The sequence below is a fragment of the Danio rerio genome, chromosome 21, assembly GCF_052040795.2.
Source record: "Danio rerio strain M-AB ecotype USA chromosome 21, GRCz13ab, whole genome shotgun sequence".
NCBI classification, from domain to species: domain Eukaryota; kingdom Metazoa; phylum Chordata; class Actinopteri; order Cypriniformes; family Danionidae; genus Danio; species Danio rerio.
In genome coordinates, this window is record NC_141041.1 from 589623 (window position 1) to 612500 (window position 22878).

Consider the following 22878-nt stretch of genomic DNA (forward strand, 5'->3'; position numbering starts at 1 on the left):
TCTGATGTGTTTGAATGTTTATTGCCTCTAAAACTATTCCATTACTGTTGTTCTTGTTGTTTTTATTGTTTAAAATGGTATTTATTTATTGTATATATATTTATATATACAATAAATTATGTATATAATTATTATTTTAAGATACTAGTATTTTAGCAAACAAACTGATAGACAACCACATAAACAAAACATCAATAACAGTAAAATAAATGAATAAAATAACAATAAATAAATAAGTTAAATAATAATGTCCAGGTTGGAGAACAGTCCTTACCCCTGGTGGAGGAGGTCAAGTCTCTTGGGGTTTGGTTCACGATGGAGCAGAAGATGGAGCGTGAGATTGACAGGCGGATCAGTGCAGTAGTAATGTGGTCTCAGACCATTGTGGTAAAGAAGGAGTTGAGCCGAAAGGCAAATCTCTCGATTTATTGGACAAGATCTCAGATACAAGCAGCCGAAATGAGTTTCCCCCTCAGGGTGGCTATATCTTATAGATATGGTGAGGAGCTCAGAGTAGAGCCGCTGCTCCTCCACATGCAGAGAAGTCAGCTGAGGTGGCTCGGGCATCTGTTTCGGATGCCTCCTCAACGCCTACCTAGGGAGATGTTCCAGGCATTTCCCACCAGGAGGAGGCTTAAGGGAAGACCCAGGACACGCTGGAGGGACTATGTCTCTCAGCTGGTCTGGGAATGTCTCAGGATCCCCCCAGAGGAGCTAGAGAAAGTGTCTGGGGAGAGGGAAGTCTGGGCTTCTTTTCTGAGACTGCTGCCCCCACGGACCGACCCCAGGAAAAGCGGATGAAAATGAATGAATAAATGAAATTAATAATTCATTCATTCATTTTCTTTTCGGCTTAGTCCCTTTATTAATCCGGGTCACCACAGCGGAATGAACCGCCAACTTATCCAGCATATGTTTTACACAGCGAATGCCATTCCAGCCGCAACCCATCTCACAAAATAAATCAATAAAAACAGAATAAAAAAATAACAATAAACAAAAAAATAAAATAAATAAATAAATTGACATGACAGATAAAAACTAAACGCATCAATAGAACAAAAATAAAATAATTATTACATTTATTTACAAATAAATGAACAGATAACCAAATAAAAGCAAAAAATAAATAAACAAACAAATAAATTGACACAAATAAAAACAAAACACATCAATACATTTTTTATAAATTAATTAACAAATAAATTGATAATCAAATAAAAACAAAAAAATTCATAAAATTAATAAAGAATAAAAAACTGACATGAATAAAACCAAAACACATCAATACAAATAAATAAAAAAAATACATACATTTAATTAACAAACAAATTGATAGATAACCAAATAAAAACTTCAATAAAAAACTACAAATAAACAAACAAATAAATTGACATAAATAAAACAAAATACATCAATAAATTAAAAAATATATAAATAAACAATTAAATTTATAATCAAATGAAAATAAAGAAAATAAAATTGAATAAAATAAAGAATTAAAATTTATTCATAAAACAAATGAAGATAACCAGAGAAAAACAAAACAATAATAAAAAATAAAATAACAATGAATAAATGTGGCCTCACAGCAAGAAGGTCAATTGAAAATTATTGGAAGGTCGCTGGTTTGAGTCTCGGCTGGGTCAGCTAGTGTTTCTGTGTGGAGTTTGCATGTTCTCCCCATGTTGGCGTGGGTTTCCTCCGGGTGCTCCGGTTTCCCCCACAGTCCAAACACATGCGCTATAGGGGAACTGATCAACTACACTGGCCGTAGCGTATGAGTGTGTAAAAGGACTAAGCTGAAGGAAAATGAATAAATAAATAATGAAGTTAATTAAACAAATAAATGATATTTAAACAAAAAAAAGCATTAAAATAAAAATGAATAAAAAAAAAAAAAAATGTATTTAAAAGGCAATGCTCATCCCCCCACTGAAAGAATATCAGACAGCAGCGCAGGCGTTTAGGTTATCTGATAACTTTATTACCAAGTTAAAAAAAGACAATGAATTACAATATGTACAGAATATAGAGAAATCAAAAGGAATAAAACTGTAAACAACCAGTCTAGTCGACGTCACAAGCCACCATCAGAACTCATCAGGAGTACAGGAGGATCTAGCAGAGGATTAAAGGGAAGAAACCCAGTCAAGCGTAATATATGTACAGTATAGATCCAGTGTGTTACCACAGACAGACAGACGGACGGACAGACGGATGGACAGACCCTCATCTGCGCCCTCAACGGCTACAAAAACAACTCTTTTTTATTTTTAAAGTACTTGTTTCTTAACCAGACGATTTACAACAGTGGAGAGCTAGAAATGAAATAAAAAGGTAGCTATCGATCGGTATTTTCTCTTTCTATTCTTCAGCTTTTGTTTAAGTTAAATATGAGAACGACACTTAAAGGAACAGAGCTCTTCTCAAACACTGACTTTATACAGGTTTGGCCCCTGGAGGAGCCGCCGGGCCCCGCAGAAACACAAGAGTCTGTAAGGCTTCAGGGTTTTTCCAGCAGCTTCTTCTTTTTTTAGTATTTTTTCATGTTCAACAATCTGAGCCTTACGGTACGACGACTTCACACGTCTCGCATTTAAAGGAGGAGAACGTTCGTTTGGAGGAACAGTCGAGAACTGTCGCACGGTCGCTTTTTCATTCGTCTTTCAGCTTATATGAACTAAAAACAGTCTCGTGCACACTGGGACGATTCTCGTGCGCACTTATCGACAATTTTTAATGCTTTAAATAAAGGGGGGCGAATGTGAGCTTGTGTAAAACGGCAGACACAAAAGCGAATTAAAAAAATAAAATAAAAGACGCCTCAATTTATTTTTTGGTATGACGCGCCACATTAAAATGATCCAACCAATAAGATTGTTGGAGAAATTTACTTAATTCTCAGTTTTCTGAGCAGCTATAATCTAAAAGCAGGAATCGCTTTCATTTGTAGCTTAGATAAAGTCACAAAGTCTCGCGCACACTGAGATGACGATCATGTGCAATTAAAACGGCAATGTTTTACGACAAAACCAACGTTTTATGAATAAATAAACGTTTTACCCTTTTAATAAAAACCGCTGATGTGAGCGACAAATTAAAAAAATTCTGCTCTTGGTTTTTTGGTATGACGCGTCACGTTAAAAAATCCGGCCAATGAGATTGGTGGAGAAATGTACTTCATTCTGGAAGATAACCGCGTCTTGTATTTAAAGGACGAGAACGTTTGCTTAGAGGAACAGTCGCACGATCGCTTTTTCAATCGTCCTTCAGCTTATAGAAACGAAAAACCCAGCAGACACACAACGTCATAAGACGTTAATATTAGGCCAGATTTAGATCGCCTAAGGACAACGTTATTGTGACGTCCAATTACATCATGAAATGACGTTGATATTCGGTTGATTTTAGGTTGTGTTGGAAAGTGACCAAAATCCAACATCGAGTCGACATCTTAAACCAGCGTCATACTGACGTCAGATACTGACGTAACGTGCACAACATTAAATTAAAAACACCTCATGATAATTTTTGTTATGACGCATCAGGTTTAAAATGGTCTGACCAATAGGAATACAGAAGAACTTTAATTGTGAAAGGCAGTTTGCTCAGTTTTTTTTTGTAAACACGAAATACTTTTATATTTAATTTAAATAACAATAATTTGAAAATTACATAAAATTACGAAATTATTAGGACAGTTATGCTGATGTTTAACGCCTCATGACTAAACAAAGTGTGCTAATGTGAGTGTGCACACCGATACGCAAAACGCACAACAAACACCTCAGGTTCGTTTTTACTTTTTTTTTTCTAAAATGACGCAACGTGTAAAAATGGTCTAACCAATGAGATTGGTGAAAATTTACTTTATTTTTAAAAGGGAACCACGTCTCGCATTTCGATGAGGAGAGCGTTTGTTTAGAGGAACAATCCAGAACGTTCGCCCGATTGCTTTTTCATTCATCCTTCAGCTTATAGGAACTCAAAATGGGCACCTGCACACTGGGACGATTATCGTGAGCACTTTTCACAATGTTTTCAGCACCTAAGACTCGTTTTCTGGCATGATGTACTTTAAAGACTATTCAACTAAAGTGATTGGTAAGGAAATAATTGTGAAACTGTACTTATGTAACTGTACTTGGTAATTCTTTGCTTAATTCTGAAAGGTAATTACCTCAGTTTCGTTAAGTAGCTATATGCAGGAATCTCTTTCATTCGTCCTTCAGCTTATAGGAACTCAAAATGGCCATGTGCACACTGGGACGATTATCATGGCAACGTTTTACAGCTAAATAAACGTTTTGCACTCTACATAAAGAATGCTAATGCGAGTGTGAGCATCCATGTGTAAAATACCAGGCGCGTATAAAGCGAGAATAAAAATTTTTGGCATGATGTGCCACGGTAAACACAGTCCCACCAATGAGACTTGTGAAGACATTTACTTAATTCTGAAAGGTAATTAGCTCATTTTCTAAGCAGCTATAACTAAATGCACTTTTTATTAAAATTGAATTTGTAAAATTACGAAATCATCAAGACGATTATAACTGACGCTTAACGCCTCGTGACTAAACAAAGAGAGTTAACATGAGTGTGATGCACAAAATATGCACTGATATGCCAAAAAATCATCACACACACGAAAAAAAAAACACCTCGAGTTCGTGTTTTTGGTTTGACGCAGAGCGTTTAAAACTGTCTGACCAATGAGATTAGTCAACACGTACTTGAATCTGAAAGGGACTCAATTACCTCAGTTTTTTATGCAGCTCTTTTTATTTAAAAAAAACATTTGTAAAATGCCTCGAATTTATTTTTTGGCAAGAAGCGCTGTGATAAAACTGTCTGACCAATGAGATTTTTATTCCATCTTACGCTTCATATTTTTATTGTTTTATTGCATCTTTTATTGTGCTGTTTTGCTCGCCTTGTGTTGCTTGTATTCTGCCTGTAGCGCTTTGAGTTTAAGAAAAACGCATTACAAATACAATTTATTATAATTATTATTACTGTGAGGGTGGGGGTGGACGGTAATAAAATACAATAAATTGAAAATTTAATAAATAATAGAACTCAATCTCGTTAACTTCCGGTCACAAACCATATCTGATCTAGCAATAACCATGTCAAAGGCGTAATGCTGCGAAGCGCCACCTTGTGTTCTGAACTATTTCTGTTTTGCATTAAGCGCCATCTAGTGTCAGGGAGGGATTTTGCACATTCACTCAACTGGAAAATCAGTGGAAACTAATGGCAAAAATCTCTCCAAAAATGCTGGAGATAAACAAGTAAAGATCACCACAGTGTGCAGGAGGCCTGACAGCACTAGTCCAGTGTAGAAACAGCATAACAGGACACACCAAATACACTCTTTCATTCAGAGGTGCTGCAAGCGTTATGAAAACATTATTCCTGAATGTCCTCACAGCGTTCTTCTGGGTTCTGCGTGTGCTAACAGAACAATGTGATCATGTTGAACATTATTGGATATTCAAACATTATTAGTACGCTACTTATGAATGTTTTCTGAATTAATCTATAACAACTAGTGCTGAACAAAGATTAATAATGATTAATCACATCCAGAATAAACATTTATTTTGACATAACACATCTGTGTGTATTCAACACAATCTCACGGCAGTTCGTAACTTTTTCATTTAGTGGCTTATTCGTATGAATTCGTAAGATCTAATTCGTACAATTTAGTACGATTTGCTTATCCCCCAATGACGGTTGGGGTTAGGGGTGGGGTCAGGTGCCACGCCTCCTTTTTAAAATCGTATCATTTCGTACGACTGAAATCGTACGAATTCGTACGAATTAGCCACTAAACTGGCAAAACGTAAAATACTTACGTTTTCTTGTGAGATCAGGCTGGTGTATTATATTTATGACGTATTATGTGATACACACAAATACAAATAAACAAAACTATAGAAAACTATTTTGGTACATAGATATTTCAATTGATATATATTTGAATAATTTATTTGATATCTAAATATAAAGAAACTTTTTCTCAAATATATGCATGCATGTGGGCGACGCAGTGGCGCAGTAGGTAGTGCTGTCGTCTCACAGGTCGCTGCTTCGATCCTCGGCTCAGTTGGCATGTCATTGATTCATTCTCTTTTCGCCTTAGTCCCTTTATTAATCTGGGGTTGCCACAGTGGAATGAACTGCCAACTTATCCAGCTTGTGTTTTACACAGCGGATGCCTTTCAGCTGAAACCCATCACTGGTAAATCCACACACACTCATTCACACACATACATACACTATGGACAATTTGGCTTACCCAATTCCCCTATAGTGCATGTGTTTAGACTGTGGGGGAAACCAGAGCACCCAGAGGAAAAAGGGCAGAGCATGCAAACTCCACACAGAAATGCCAACTGATATGACCGAGGCTTGAACCAGCGACCTTCTTGCTGTGAGGCAATAACACTACCTACTGCGCCACTGTGACGCCGTGTGCATTTATAAATAATAAATATATAACACACACACACAAACACACACACACAAACACACACACACACACACACACACACACACACACACACACACACACACACACACACACACACACACACACACATTATGTCAAAACAAAGTTTTATTTTGGATGTGATTAATTGCGATTCATTTTTGCCCAGCACTAATTATTAAATTAATATTATTATTATTATTTTTAAATGTTATATTCATGTCCAACAAAAGATTTTCAGAAACACACACAGTCACTCAAGCCTTTTCTAATATCTCTAATAAGTCATTTTTCCACCACAGTATTTTCCTATATATTTTTCTGGAGAAAGTCTTGCTTCTTCTAGTTTTGCTGGAATATATATGTATATTTTAAATGTAAAAACTGCTAAGGTCAATATTATTAGTTATGATAATTAATAATTTTGTCCTCAACTGCATCATGAAGGAAAAACACTTGGAGAACATTAGAAGAAGGAGCATTCAGTGTTATCCGGCCTTTAGTTATAGCACTGGAAGAACATGTTCTCTTATGTTCATTATATGAATATTATGATTAATTGCGGGTGGGTTGCAGGTGGATGTAGCGGGACATGGCGAGAGGGGTCTGTCTGCAGACCTGGTGCAGTGCAATCTGGGCTGCATCCAATGCTTTTTAATGGACTCGCCTAACCCTACCATTCACAGTGACGTCACTCGCTCCATCCAGTGCATTGTGTCTGACATTGCATCTCTGAGTGATGCAGTCTCAGCTTGCATCATAAAGCTGCATCCAGATACTATTGGACATGGCAGTGGACCAGTGAAAAAGCAGAGAGTGGATGAGACGGCCAATAATAATGGATGAAGTGCAAGAGTAGCCTACTGTTCAAAGGTTCAGGGTTACACTTTACAATAAGGTTCATTAAATGATGCATTTACTAACATGAACTAATCATGAACAACACATGTACAGCATTTATTCATCAAAACTGAACATTTACTAATGCATTATTAACAATTAAGTCCATGCTTGTTAACATTAGTTAATGCACCGTGATGAGTTAACATGAACTAACAATGAACTACTGTATTTTTATTAACTAACATGAACAAATACTGTAGTAAATGTATTGTTTATTGTTTGTTCATGTTAGTAAATGCATTAATTAACATTAACTAATGAACCTTATTGTAAAGTGTGACCAGGTTCAGTCAGAGGAGTCATCAGAGGAAAATCTGCTCTCATTCTGGAGAAACAAGACGGCTTAATTCCACGACTGCAGCACCATGCGAGGAGAATGATGTTCATTCCTACAACAAGCGGAGCGAGCGAACGCTCATTCAGTGCAGCTGGCCGTGTTTTGGATGCAATGCAGGCACAGTAGATGCTGTTCTGTTTCAGCAGTGCGAAGAAAACGGCCAAGCAAACACAGCATGGCTGCTGTTTACACTGAAGCGGCACCCTTTTGTTATCTTGTTCCTGTATCTGTAAAAGCTCAGATGTCTTATTTTTACTTTCTGTGTTTGAAAACGAAGAAAATGTTGTCTAAAGACAAACGTCTGTTTTTATAAATACATTGAAAAACGTTTACGATTAACATATTATTTCACTATCAGAGATGCGCTGATTATTACCTGCTGTTAATATCCACGCTGACCTATCATCATGCCAAAAACCAAGAATTCAATTATTAAAACTACAATCGGGCGCAGGTCGGGTGCGCATACATACATCAGATGAAACTTTATGTGTGGGCGGGTGGAGGATTCGTATGAAGCCGTGGATTCGGGTGTCATTTCAGCTGATCTCTAGTTCAAACTGTCCCTGTTTGCATTGTTTGAGTAATATTAAGGGAAAAGTATTTTAAATGCTTTCTAAACCAAAAGAGAAGCATTTAGGAATCAATGAAAGATGTATAAAAGTGTAATGAACGTTACTACAGACCAGAAAACTCTGAACAGACGCTCTCCTAACGCTCCTGGAAGAATGTTTGATCATAATGCTGAATGTAAGCGTTTCACACAGCTAACAACAAATAAAGAACACTGAGCAGAACATTACTCCACACAAGTGTTCACAACATCCCTTCTCAAATGTTGTGTCTTGGAGACTGTGTGGTAGCATTATGGAGCACTACTTTTAGATTTTGGATCTGAAAACATTCATGACATTTAAAAACAAACGCTGTAGAAACGTTAAGCTATAACTGAACATTCGGGAAGAGTTCCTTTAATCTGAATCAGCCAATCAGATGCAGAACAGGGAGGATAATCGACCAATTAGATCCATCAGGAACGTCTCTGGACCAATAGACGGAGAGCATCAGCCGTTATTAAAGTCAAGCAGAAGTGCAAGAGATCTTTCCCCAGTAGCACCCTGCTACCAGTTTCCTTTTTTGTTTTGTTTAGGGGAGCGGGACACACACACACACACACACACACACACACACACACACACACACTCTAAAATCACGTCTAAAAGAATCAAACCTCTGATAAATCTAGATAAATAAGATGACAACTATTCCTCAAGGAATTCAGCTACAGGAAGATTAACACAAGGCTAAAATGTAAAAAAGTGAAACTGTCAGGCGACATCTGGAGAGAATCCGAGTCCCTCCTGAAGAAGCTTCTGAAGCGCCGACACACCGTCTTCAAGACTATCAGTGTGTGCGCGCGGAAGACATTCGATTGGTACGGTTCAGGGTTTTACTCTTAAAAGTGCATGGGAAGTGGAAAAAAGGGGGCTTTGGAATGAAGGATCATGGGAAATCTCTGGGCGGAGGGACTCGAGATTCCAGCGCAACATCAGACTCACAGTTTCATTCACTATTGGTTACCAATATATCAACATCTGTCCTGAGGGACCAAGTCACACTTTGTAAAATTCAGTGTAAGATTCAGCAACTGAACAAACATGAAACATCTAGCAAACCTCCGAGCCGAGACACCCAAACAATCATAAAGCAGCCAAATGTTGTTCTGCAACCAAACCGATGAAAAACGGACAGACGAAAACCACAAACGTACGACATTCTTGAGTTTCTCTACAGCGTTCCTTTTACTCCTATGGGTCGTTTTTGGTCTCCAGCGTCTTTTTTTCTTCTTCGTTCGGATTCTGACACTTGGATTGGTCGGATTGATCGTCGGTGTCGCCGGATTGGTCCAGCTCTCTGTCAATCACAGCCAGGGGACCAATCAGAGGCAGCGCTGAGGAGGGAACAGGACTGCCCTCTGTCTTGCTGCCGTTAACAGTCCTGAAAGCACGAATGAAGGTCAGCGTTAACAGCTCTTACTATTGTAAATCAATTAAACTCTAATCATGACACACTGTATATGGTTGAAAAGGTCTAACTCTTCGGAATTCAGATTTTACTGCTGTTTCAAGATATGCAGGAAGATAAATAGATTAAAACACATTTACTGTCACCCTATATATAACCTGCGGGAATATTTTCGTTTACATTTTTAAACCATATTATTATAGTATAAACAAAGCAGTCATGACAAACTGTTTATCATTTGAAAGCTTAACATTTCTAGTTTACATATCTAGTGACTGAATTTTGCTAAATAATATTGAGAAACAGTTTTTTGTTAATCTGCAATAAGGATACTCGTCAGAGTAAAGCATTACTTTGCTACAGCAATCAATTTGTAAAATGTTTTTAGAGGCTAAATTCAAATCAAATACCACCAACCTGCCCATACTACTTAGGAAATATTGTCAAAAGTATGAAAAAATATGCTTTATGCTCCTCAAAACACTACTTACACTACATTGTATGCTCACCAATGTAAACTGAAAGTCATCTGGTGGTCATGTCTGGTACTGCAGACAAATTAAATAGTACTGAAGGGCTCAAACTGATTTTGTAAAATACATATTTACTGTAATATAATAAAATATACATTTATTGTTATATTATTTTCATAAGACGATTAACTTTTTTTTTGACTTTTTGAACTTTTTTTTTTACATCAGCTACAATCTGACGAGTGTCTTCCTTAAAATTACAACAACCTTAAATCTATGATGCAGCAAAGCATTGAATATCGGCAATCATTAAAGGTAAACATTTCATGTTCATATCTATGTTCAAAAGTGTATCTGTGTGTGTGTGTGTGTGTGTGTGTTGGGGCTGGTAAGCTCATGTCAGTGGTGTGTAAACTATACAAAAGGTGAAAACAAATCACCACACAGTTTTAATATGACAACGCTTCAACCTACATGGCCGTCATCAGATCACACAGGAGAGCTCTAGATATAGTTACTCTACACATCACACCTGCAAACAATAATCCCCTCAATCAACCAATGAGTGAGCAAACAAGAAGAGCGCTGTGTAGACTCACATGCCGTGTCGGAGGACGTGTCGTTCCCATTCTGTGCTCAGTGTGAACGTGCGGCCGCAGAACTCGCATGGAAAACGCTTCACTGCAGCGCTGCCTGGAGATTCTGGAGACGCAACATCTGCAGCATCTACAACAACAAGACCAGACACAAGATCTGAGAAAGAATCATTGCTAGACAACTAGAACACTTCAGCAGTCATTCTCAGAGATATGTATACATTTATAAGGTGCTCATCTAAAGTGGTTTGAATACAAGCTACAATTTTGATATATTCAGCGCTACATTCTGATCACACACACCAAACCATGTGGTTATATTCATAGCTATATCTATCTATCTATCTATCTATCTATCTATCTATCTATCTATCTATCTATCTATCTATCTATCTATCTATATTAATTTCACTTTATAATATTTCCGAAAACATGTTTGTTTTTATTCTGAAAACAGTATTTGACATGATAGCATCACACAGTTGCTGCAGATCCATGATGAAAAGAAGATCTCCCCCACACCATTACACCACCACCACCACCAGCCTGAACCGCTGATACAAGGCAGGATGATCCATGCTTTCATGTTGTTGAGGCCAAATTGTGAGCCGAGCATCCGAATGCTGCAGCAGAAATGGAGACTCATCAGAGCAGCAACGTTTCTCCAATCTTCTATTGTCCAGTTTTGGTGAGTCTGTGTGAATTGTAGCCTCAGTTTCCTGTTCTTAGCTGACAGGAGCGGCACCCGGTGTGCTCTTCTGCTGCTGTAGCCCATCCGCCTCAAGGTTGGACGTGTTGTGTGTTCAGAGATGCTCTTCTGCAGAGCTCGGTTGTAACGAGTGCTTATTTGAGTTACTGTTGCCTTTCTATCAGCTGGAACCAGTCTGGCCATTCTCCTCTGACCTCTGGCCTCATCAACAAGGCATTTGCGCACACAGAACTGCCGCTCACTGGATATTTCCCCTTTGTCGGAGCATTCTCTGTAAACCCTAGAGATGGTTGTGCGTGAAAATCCCAGTAGATCAGCAGTTTCTGAAATACTCACAAATAGTGTCTTAAATCCCCTTTCTTCCCCATTCTGATGCTCGCTCTGAACTGCAGCAGATTGTCTTGACCATGTCTAAATGCCTAAATGCAGTGAGCTGCTGCCATGTGATTGGCTGAAATCTGCATTAATGAGCAGCTGGACAGGTGTACCTAATAAAGTGGCCGGTGACTATATTACAATCCCATACAGCATAACATGCAGTTATATTTATATATATTACTGTATATATTCTTAGCTATCTTTCAATTCACTTAATTTTTGTTCTCAAAAACAATGTTATTCTATTTTTATTTCTTTTATTAATTATAGGATCCAAAAATCACCTTTAAACTTTTAACTCGTGTGTAAACAACATTTTAAATCTGCCTTTACTTTCATTCTGGAAATGCAGTCTACAACATTGAATTAACATTTTTCAGCAGATGAAGAAGTTTATTTGTTACCTGCGTCCTCAGTCTGGCAGCTGGTCTCCTCCTGTCTGTCCTCCGGCAGCTTCTCCTCCTCTTCCTCCTCCATTGGCAGCTCTTCCTCTTCCTCTGCTTCCTCCTCCACAGGCTCTGTTTCCTCTCGCTCCTCTTCCTCACTGCTGCTCATGTCCTTCATCTTGTCCTTCAGGAGGTCCAGCTGGTCCAGGTTCACTCGACCCACCAGCTCATAGTTGCGGATCACCTGCAGACCAACAGTACATGAGTGAGCGAGAGATAACAGAGACGAGAGAGAAAAACGAGAAACAGAAGAGACGGGAGAACAACGGGATCAGAAGAGACGAGAGAGAGACAACAGGAAACAGAAGAGACATGTGAGAAAAGTGAGAAACAGAAGAGACGGGAGAGAAAAATGAGAAACAGAAGAGACGGGAGAGAAAAATGAGAAACAGAAGAGACGGGAGAGAAAAGTGAGAAACAGAAGAGACGAGAGAGAAAAATGAGAAACAGAAGAGACGAGAGAGAAAAATGAGAAACAGAAGAGACGAGAGAGAAAAGTGAGAAACAGAAGAGACGAGAGAGAAAAACGAGAAACAAAAGCGGCGAGAGAGAAAAGTGGGAAACAGAAGAGATGAGAGAGAGAAATGAGAAACTGAAGAGACGAGAGAGAAAAACAAGAAACAGAAGCAGCGAGAGAGAAAAATGAGAAACAGAAGAGACGAGAGAGAAAAATGAGAAACAGAAGAGACGAGAGAGAAAAATGAGAAACAGAAGAGACGAGAGAGAAAAGTGAGAAACAGAAGAGACGAGAGAGAAAAATGAGAAACAGAAGAGACGGGAGAGAAAAGTGAGAAACAGAAGAGACGAGAGAGAAAAGTGAGAAACAGAAGAGACGAGAGAGAAAAATGAGAAACAGAAGAGACGAGAGAGAAAAATGAGAAACAGAAGAGACGGGAGAGAAAAATGAGAAACAGAAGAGACGGGAGAGAAAAGTGAGAAACAGAAGAGACGGGAGAGAAAAATGAGAAACAGAAGAGACGGGAGAGAAAAGTGAGAAACAGAAGAGACGAGAGAGAAAAATGAGAAACAGAAGAGACGGGAGAGAAAAGTGAGAAACAGAAGAGACGGGAGAAAAAAGTGAGAAACAGAAGAGACGGGAGAGAAAAGTGAGAAACAGAAGAGACGGGAGAGAAAAATGAGAAACAGAAGAGACGGGAGAGAAAAGTGAGAAACAGAAGAGACGGGAGAGAAAAATGAGAAACAGAAGAGACGGGAGAGAAAAATGAGAAACAGAAGAGACGGGAGAGAAAAATGAGAAACAGAAGAGACGGGAGAGAAAAATGAGAAACAGAAGAGACGAGAGAGAAAAATGAGAAACAGAAGAGACGGGAGAGAAAAATGAGAAACAGAAGAGACGGGAGAGAAAAGTGAGAAACAGAAGAGACGAGAGAGAGAAATGAGAAACTGAAGAGACGAGAGAGAAAAACAAGAAACAGAAGCGGCGAGAGAGAAAAACAAGAAACAGAAGAGACGGGAGAGAAAAATGAGAAACAGAAGAGACGAGAGAGAAAAATGAGAAACAGAAGAGACGAGAGAGAAAAGTGAGAAACAGAAGAGACGAGAGAGAAAAATGAGAAACAGAAGAGACGGGAGAGAAAAGTGAGAAACAGAAGAGACGGGAGAGAAAAATGAGAAACAGAAGAGACGGGAGAGAAAAACGAGAAACAGAAGAGACGAGAGAGAAAAACGAGAAACAGAAGAGACGAGAGAGAAAAACGAGAAACAAAAGCGGCGAGAGAGAAAAGTGAGAAACAGAAGAGACGAGAGAGAAAAATGAGAAACAGAAGAGACGAGAGAGACAAGTGAGAAACAGAAGAGACGAGAGAGAAAAATGAGAAACAGAAGAGACGAGAGAGAAAAATGAGAAACAGAAGAGATGGGAGAGAAAAGTGAGAAACAGAAGAGACGGGAGAGAAAAGTGAGAAACAGAAGAGACGGGAGAGAAAAATGAGAAACAGAAGAGACGGGAGAGAAAAGTGAGAAACAGAAGAGACGGGAGAGAAAAGTGAGAAACAGAAGAGACGGGAGAGAAAAATGAGAAACAGAAGAGACGGGAGAGAAAAGTGAGAAACAGAAGAGACGGGAGAGAAAAGTGAGAAACAGAAGAGACGGGAGAGAAAAATGAGAAACAGAAGAGACGGGAGAGAAAAGTGAGAAACAGAAGAGACGGGAGAGAAAAATGAGAAACAGAAGAGACGGGAGAGAAAAGTGAGAAACAGAAGAGACGGGAGAGAAAAGTGAGAAACAGAAGAGACGGGAGAGAAAAATGAGAAACAGAAGAGACGGGAGAGAAAAATGAGAAACAGAAGAGACGGGAGAGAAAAACGAGAAACAGAAGAGACGAGAGAGAAAAACGAGAAACAGAAGAGACGAGAGAGAAAAACGAGAAACAGAAGAGACGAGAGAGAAAAACGAGAAACAGAAGAGACGGGAGAGAAAAACGAGAAACAGAAGAGACGAGAGAGAAAAACGAGAAACAGAAGAGACGGGAGAGAAAAGTGAGAAACAGAAGAGACGGGAGAGAAAAATGAGAAACAGAAGAGACGGGAGAGAAAAATGAGAAACAGAAGAGACGGGAGAGAAAAGTGAGAAACAGAAGAGACGGGAGAGAAAAGTGAGAAACAGAAGAGACGGGAGAGAAAAATGAGAAACAGAAGAGACGGGAGAGAAAAATGAGAAACAGAAGAGACGGGAGAGAAAAATGAGAAACAGAAGAGACGAGAGAGAAAAACGAGAAACAGAAGAGACGAGAGAGAAAAACGAGAAACAGAAGAGATGAGAGAGAGAAATGAGAAACTGAAGAGACGAGAGAGAAAAACAAGAAACAGAAGCGGCGAGAGAGAAAAATGAGAAACAGAAGAGACGGGAGAGAAAAATGAGAAACAGAAGAGACGAGAGAGAAAAATGAGAAACAGAAGAGACGAGAGAGAAAAGTGAGAAACAGAAGAGACGAGAGAGAAAAATGAGAAACAGAAGAGACGTGAGAGAAAAGTGAGAAACAGAAGAGACGGGAGAGAAAAATGAGAAACAGAAGAGACGGGAGAGAAAAATGAGAAACAGAAGAGACGAGAGAGAAAAACGAGAAACAAAAGCGGCGAGAGAGAAAAGTGAGAAACAGAAGAGACGAGAGAGAAAAATGAGAAACAGAAGAGACGAGAGAGACAAGTGAGAAACAGAAGAGACGAGAGAGAAAAATGAGAAACAGAAGAGACGAGAGAGAAAAGTGAGAAACAGAAGAGACGAGAGAGAAAAATGAGAAACAGAAGAGACGAGAGAGAAAAACGAGAAACAAAAGCGGCGAGAGAGAAAAGTGGGAAACAGAAGAGATGAGAAAGAGAAACGAGAAACAGAAGAGACGGGAGAGAGAAACAAGAAACAGAAGAGACGAGAGAGAGAAACGAGAAACAGAAGAGACGAGAGAGAAAAATGAGAAACAGAAGAGACGAGAGAGAGACAAGCGAGAAACAGAAGAGATGAGAGAGAAACGAGAAACAGAAGAGAAGAGAGAGAAAAACGAGAAACAGAAGAGACGAGAGAGAAAAGTGAGAAACAGAAGAGACGAGAGAGAGAAACGAGAAACAGAAGAGATGAGAGAGAAAAATGAGAAACAGAAGAGACGAGAGAGAAACGAGAAACAGAAGAGATGAGAGAAAAAAAGAGAAACAGAAGAGACGAGAGAGAGAAAAACGAGAAACAGAAGAGACGAGAGAGAGAAACGAGAAACAGAAGAGACGAGAGAGAGAAAAACGAGAAACAGAAGAGACGAGAGAGAAAAATGAGAAACAGAAGAGACGAGAGAGAAAAATGAGTAACAGAAGAGATGGGAGAGAAAAGTGAGAAACAGAAGAGACGAGAGAGAAAAATAAGAAACAGAAGAGACGAGAGAGAAACGAGAAACAGAAGAGACGAGAGAGAGAAAAACGAGAAACAGAAGAGACGAGAGAGAAACGAGAAACAGAAGAGACGAGAGAGAAAAATGAGAAACAGAAGAGACGGGAGAGAAACGAGAAACAGAAGAGACGAGAGAGAGAAAAACGAGAAACAGAAGAGACGAGAGAGAAACGAGAAACAGAAGAGACGAGAGAGAGAAAAACGAGAAACAGAAGAGACGAGAGAGAGAAACCTTTCTATTTCGCTACAACCAAACCCGCTTTTTAAGATCTCTAAACTCAGGGCTTCTGGTAGTCCCCAGAATAGCAAAGTCCACTAAAGGAGGTCGAGCTTTTTCATTTATGGCTCCTAATCTCTGGAATAGCCTTGCTGATAATGTCAGCGGCTTAGCTATAAAGACCTGAACATGTCAGATGGTTTGGGCAGTTTGCCTGTGACCATCTCGGCTTTGTCATCAAGCATGTATCCAGTAATAAAGTCTATCTTCTGGTTCTGAAAACCTGATTAATTATTAGAATGGAACCACGACAAAGACAGTGGAGATACTGGAGAGATGAGGGGGAGACCGTGGAGAGATGAAAAAGATGAAGAGCGCTGACCTTGTGCTGGTCCTGCAGGTGCGTCTCCAGCTCGTGCAGGAGTTTGCTGTCGTAATAGCAGAGCTGACACTGATACGGCTTCAGCTCCTCGTGCTTCTGGATGTGCTGCTGCAGGTTCTGCTCGCTGGAACAGGTGAAGGTGCATTTATGGCATCTGAATACCAGACCCTCCAGATGACGAGACAGCTTCGAGCGCGAGATCTCCAGCGGCACCACACGCTCCTCTGAGAACACACACACACACACACACACACACACACACACACACACACACACACACACACACAGTCATCAGACCGGTGGATAATAATGGAAATATTCTAATCATGTTTCCCTCGTATATTTCAATCTGCAACAATAAAGGGAACTTCAATGAAGACACGTTTGGAGATTAACTTCTGAACGCAGAATAGAATAAAAATAAATAATAATACCTTACACTTCTCATAACATTTACAGTTGAAGTCAGCATTATTAACCCTCCTGTATATTTCTGTTTAACATAACGTATTTCTAAACATATTAGCTTTATTCATCCATCTCTTGTCGGCTTAGTCCCTTTATTAATCAGTGGTCGCCACAGCGGAATGAACCGCCAACTTATCCAGCATGTTTTATTGTACGTTGCATTGGATACATGAGTGAGGAGTCTGCTATATGAGTAACTGTGAATCCTCCTTTGTGCAGCAGGACAGATTGGATGCTGACCTCTGTGCAGGACGATGTGGTCGATCATGCTGCTCTTGTGTTTGGTGTGATACAGACAGAACGGACATCGTAACTCTTTCTGCGGCTCCTCAGCGGCGCCGGTGGTGCTGCTGCTGCTGTGACCACCTTCAACGTGCAGCGTGAACGTGGACCTGAAAACACAGCACATGGAGAGCAATGAAGACCAAGCAAACACAACAGATTCCAAATCTGCATGACTGAAGATTAACAAAGACAAAAGAAACACACAGCATGGGTTACATGCACAAGCAAATACGCACCCGGAGGAAACCCACACCAACACGGGGAGAACATGCAAACTCCACACAGAAACACCAACTGACCCAGCCGGGACTCAAACCAGTACTCACTTGTTGCAGGTGAAGAAGGTGCAGTCTTTGCACTTGAAGAGCTTCTTTCCTCCGTGCCGGTCTCGGTAGTGTCTGCGCAGACTCTGCATGTATCCGGAGCTGAACTCGCAGAACTCGCAGGTGAGGATGGATTCGGGCCGGGCCTGCGGGAGCGCGGTGTCAGACGGACTGGAGGAAACATCGCTCTGAACACGAGACGACAGCTGGAAATGACTGATCTGCTGCTGCACATCTGCCGGCTCCAGATATGCAGACTCTGAGAGAGAGAGAGACAGAGACATCACTGTCAGATTCAGATGCTGAACACCTGCTGTATACACCTGTGCAGGAGCCGACAAGCACACAACTATACACACAAACACAACTATACACACAAACACAACTATACACACAAACAGATTACCAAACCACTACACACACACAAACACAACAAACAGAACCACACATTTTAGATAATGATACGAAACAACCAATCAAACCACTCATTTCACAAAATAACCAAGTAAAATCACTCATTTCCCACAACTATATGCGAATAACCAATCAAAAGCACTCATTTTACACAACTAAATGCAACTAACCAATCAAAACCACTCATTTCACACAACCAATCAAAACCACTCATTTCACACAACTAGCCAATTAAAACCACTCATATTAAACAACTAACCAATCAAAACCACTCATTTCACACAACTAGTCAATCAAAACTATTCATTTCACACAACTAACCAATCAAAACCACCCATTTCAGGCAATTAGCCAATCAAAACCCCTCATTTGAAACAACTACATGCATCTAGCCAATCAATACCACTCATTTCACACAACTAACCAATCAAAACCACTCATTTCAGACAACTAACCAATCAAAACCACTCATTTCAGACAACTAACCAATCAAAACCACTCATTTGAAACAACTACATTCATCTAACCAATCAAAACCCCTCATTTCAGACAACTAACCAATCAAAACCACTCATTTGAAACAACTACATTCATCTAACCAATCAATACCACTCATTTCAGACAACTAACCAATCAATACCACTCATTTCACACAACTAACCAATCAAAACCACTCATTTCACACAACTAACCAATGAAAACCCCTCATTTCAGACAACTAACCAATCAAAACCCCTCATTTCAGACAACTAACCAATCAAAACCCCTCATTTAAGACAACTAGCCAATCAAAACCCCTCATTTCAGACAACTAACCAATCAAAACCACTCATTTCACACAACTAACCAATCAAAACCCCTCATTTCAGACAACTAACCAATCAAAACCCCTCATTTCAGACAACTAACCAATCAAAACCACTCATTTCACACAACTAACCAATGAAAACCCCTCATTTCAGACAACTAACCAATCAAAACCCCTCATTTAAGACAACTAACCAATCAAAACCCCTCATTTCAGACAACTAACCAATCAAAACCACTCATTTCACACAACTAACCAATCAAAACCCCTCATTTCAGACAACTAACCAATCAAAACCACTCATTTCAGACAACTAACCAATCAATACCACTCATTTCAGACAACTAACCAATCAATACCACTCATTTCACACAACTAACCAATCAAAACCACTCATTTCACACAACTAACCAATGAAAACCCCTCATTTCAGACAACTAACCAATCAAAACCCCTCATTTCAGACAACTAACCAATCAAAACCCCTCATTTCAGACAACTAACCAATCAAAACCACTCATTTCACACAACTAACCAATCAAAACCCCTCATTTCAGACAACTAACCAATCAAAACCACTCATTTCACACAACTAACCAATGAAAACCCCTCATTTCAGACAACTAACCAATCAAAACCCCTCATTTAAGACAACTAACCAATCAAAACCCCTCATTTCAGACAACTAACCAATCAAAACCCCTCATTTCACACAACTAACCAATCAAAACCACTCATTTCAGACAACTAACCAATCAAAACCCCTCATTTGAAACAACTACATGCATCTAACCAATCAAAACCATTCATATCACAAATGTGTGTGTGTGTGTGTCTCACCGCTGCGCTCTGGTTTCTCCTCCTCTTCCTCCTCCTCCTCCTCGTCCTCGTCTGCAGGTTGTGTGTTTCTCGGAGCTGCAGTTTTGAGTCGGTGCAGCGTCAGCGTCTCTCCGTGCTCCTGCAGCGAGTGCTCCTTCAGCTGACTGATGCTCACCGCGGAGAACACACACGACACACACTTATACGGGCGCTCACCTGCAACACACACACACGCCATGGTTAACATCCAGGAAAACCTTCAATCTGGAGTCTACTGTTCAACACAATACAGTGGAGGACACACAGATACAACACATACACACACACACACACACACACATACACACACACACACACAGCTCTTCACTGACACATTCTGCACGTGTGTGTGTGTGTGTGTACATCTCAATGGTGTGGATTTTGAGCATGTGTGTGTGTGTGTGGTGTGTGTGTGTGTGTGTGTGTGTGTGTCACTGGCGTGTGTCTCGCTAGTATGTGTTTTGTGCCAGTGTGTGTGTGGTGTGTGTGTGTCTCATCGGTATGTGTTTTGTGCCGGTGTGTGTGTGTGTGTTTCTCACCAGTGTGTATTTTGTGAAGGTGTGTGTGTGTGTGTGTGTCTCACCAGTGTGTGTTTTGCGCTGGTGTGTGTGTGGTGTGTGTTTGTGTGTCTCACCGGCGTGTGTTTTATGCAGGTGTGTGTGTGGTGTGTGTTTGTGTGTCTCACCTGTATGTGTTTTGTGCCGTTGTGTGAGTGGTGTGTGTGTGGGATTGTGTATCACTGGTGTGTGTTTTATGCAGGTGTGTGTGTGGTGTGTGTTTGTGTGTCTCACCAGTGTGTGTTTTGTGCAGGTGTGTGTGTGTGTGTGTCTCACCAGTGTGTGTTTTGCGCTGGTGTGTGTTTGTGTGTCTCACCGGCGTGTGTTTTATGCAGGTGTGTGTGTTTTGTGTGTTTGTGTGTCTCACTTGTATGTGTTTTGTGCCGTTGTGTGAGTGGTGTGAGTGTGGGATTGTGTATCACTGGTGTGTGTTTTGTGCAAGTGTGTGTGTGTGTCTCACCAGCGTGTGTTTTGTGCAGGTGTGCGTGTGTGTCTCACCAGTATGTGTTTTGTGCCGTTGTGTGAGTGGTGTGTGTGTGTCTCACCCGCGTGTGTGTTGTGCAGGTGTGTGTAGTGTGTGTGTGTGTGTTTCTCACCAGCGTGTGTGTTGTGCAGGTGTGCAGGTGTGTGTGTGTGTGTGTTTCTTACCCGCGTGTGTTTTGTTCATGTGGCTCTTCAAGCGGCTCATGTATGAGGATTTAAAGGGACAGAGCTTGCAGCGGAAGGGTTTCTGATGTCCGTGATGAGACTGAACATGTCGATCCAGACTGAAGACAGAGAAAACACACACACACACACACACACACACACACACGTAAAATTAAAACTATAACTATGAAAGGCTGTACTGATAGTAGCTGTGTTTCCATCCAAAGGTGCAAATTAAACACATGCACAAACTGTAATACAGCATGAATCATCAGTGAATAAAGCAGCGTCTCCAGTCAAGGAGATTGTCCTGCTGATCTGCATCCTAATCATCACCAATACTGCAGAAGACCTACTGGAACCAGCATGGAGCCAAGATTCTCACAGAAATCAGTCAAGTTTGGTGAAGGAGACATCATGGTTTGGGGTTCATTCAGTATGGAGAGATCTGCAACATCAACAGGCTGAGGTATCAAGACATCTGTGCTGGCCATTACATTACAAACCACAGGAGAGGGACAATTCTCCAGCAGGATAGCGCTCCTGCTCATACTTCAGCCTCCACATCTCCAGGATTGGCCAGCCCAGTCACCAGACATCAACATTATTGAGTTGTATATGTGTCCCACACTGCTATAAACACTATTAGGACACCTATATCTCACTAAAAAGTGTAAATTGGTTGTTTTTGCATTATTTCAAGCAAATTCGTATTTCCGGTTTAAAACGAATTTTTGAAGCTGCGTCACGGTCATGAGATAATAGCGTGTATTCCAGCGTGCAGACTGGACAGAGTGTGTCTTATTACGTCTTACAGTGTGCTGCATTAATGCATGAGTAAGGCTTGGTTCAAACCAATCAGCGCGCTCTATTGTGCAACTTCATTAATATTCATTACTGTCACAGTGTTTAGACGACAGAGACGCCACGTTGTGTTGGCAAAACAAGCGTGAAGTGTTGCTTTTATAGTTTGCTGCAGTGAAGTTTTGTTTTCATTTTCTCTCTGTGAGAGCTCAGCTGGAGTCACGTGTGGATTAACAGTGTACGCGACGCTCCACAACAATAACTTACGTGTCTAAGGAGGATTATTGTTTACCTGAGAGCTGTTCTCATCTGCAAACGCTGAGATCCGGATTCGCTTTAGTCTCCTCTTAATAAAGACGCGGCTCTAGTTGCTGGTGATTGTCCTGTCTCTACAGATTTGGTAAGTGAGCGATCAGTGCTCTTTGTTTATTCAGTTTGTTCGTATTGAACTAAGTTAACTATTGCACTGAGTGTAAACATGTTAGCACCACAACCAAACTTTAACCTCGTGTAGGGTTTTCACCGCATTTTGTGACCGGAATAACACACTTTCTGACGCTTCCTGCCGTGTGCATCTAAGTTTCCGGGAAATGCGGAGGTTTTTTTCTCTCACTCGTCGTGCGGTATCAAACATTGCATGAAAAATACACGCTTACAGCAGATCCTCGAATCAAATATCTCGTTTGTCGCGAGGGGCATGAATGAATTCCCTGAATGAAAGAGCCAAACTGCAGTTAAAGTCCACCATTTAATCATTTGGAAAATAATTTGACTACAGATGTCCATGTAAACACAGTCACTTTCTCCCCTGTGTTTGTATGTGTGTGTGTGTGTGTGTGTGTGTGTTTTGA

General features: G+C 40.3%; 1 protein-coding gene and 1 long non-coding RNA gene across 7 annotated transcripts in view; both read right to left on the reverse strand.

The window, feature by feature from the left end:
- Window positions 1-1965: 1965 nt before the first annotated feature.
- The window catches only part of znf462 (zinc finger protein 462), an 81707-nt gene continuing 60794 nt past the window's right edge, over window positions 1966-22878 (reverse strand). For 4 of the 6 annotated variants that reach the window (XM_087300447.1, XM_087300444.1, XM_087300448.1 and 1 more), the window contains exons 6-13: window positions 21224-21342; window positions 20001-20195; window positions 17942-18197; window positions 17571-17722; window positions 16863-17086; window positions 12331-12556; window positions 10843-10969; window positions 8701-9743 (exon numbers count right to left, since the gene is read on the reverse strand). In XM_087300447.1, the coding sequence (XP_087156573.1) occupies window positions 9554-9743; window positions 10843-10969; window positions 12331-12556; window positions 16863-17086; window positions 17571-17722; window positions 17942-18197; window positions 20001-20195; window positions 21224-21342 (1489 nt within the window). In that variant the 3' untranslated portion in view covers window positions 8701-9553. Of the gene's footprint in view, window positions 2122-8700; window positions 9744-10842; window positions 10970-12330; window positions 12557-16862; window positions 17087-17570; window positions 17723-17941; window positions 18198-20000; window positions 20196-21223; window positions 21343-22878 lie in introns of those variants that run through there. The other 2 variants (XM_087300449.1, XM_087300446.1) reach the window with 1 other exon arrangement.
- The window catches only part of LOC147838672 (uncharacterized), a 49652-nt gene continuing 28739 nt past the window's right edge, over window positions 1966-22878 (reverse strand). Inside the window, exon 2 of the long non-coding RNA XR_015519823.1 lies at window positions 1966-3486. This is a non-coding gene — a long non-coding RNA (uncharacterized LOC147838672). The remainder of the gene's footprint in view (window positions 3487-22878) is intronic.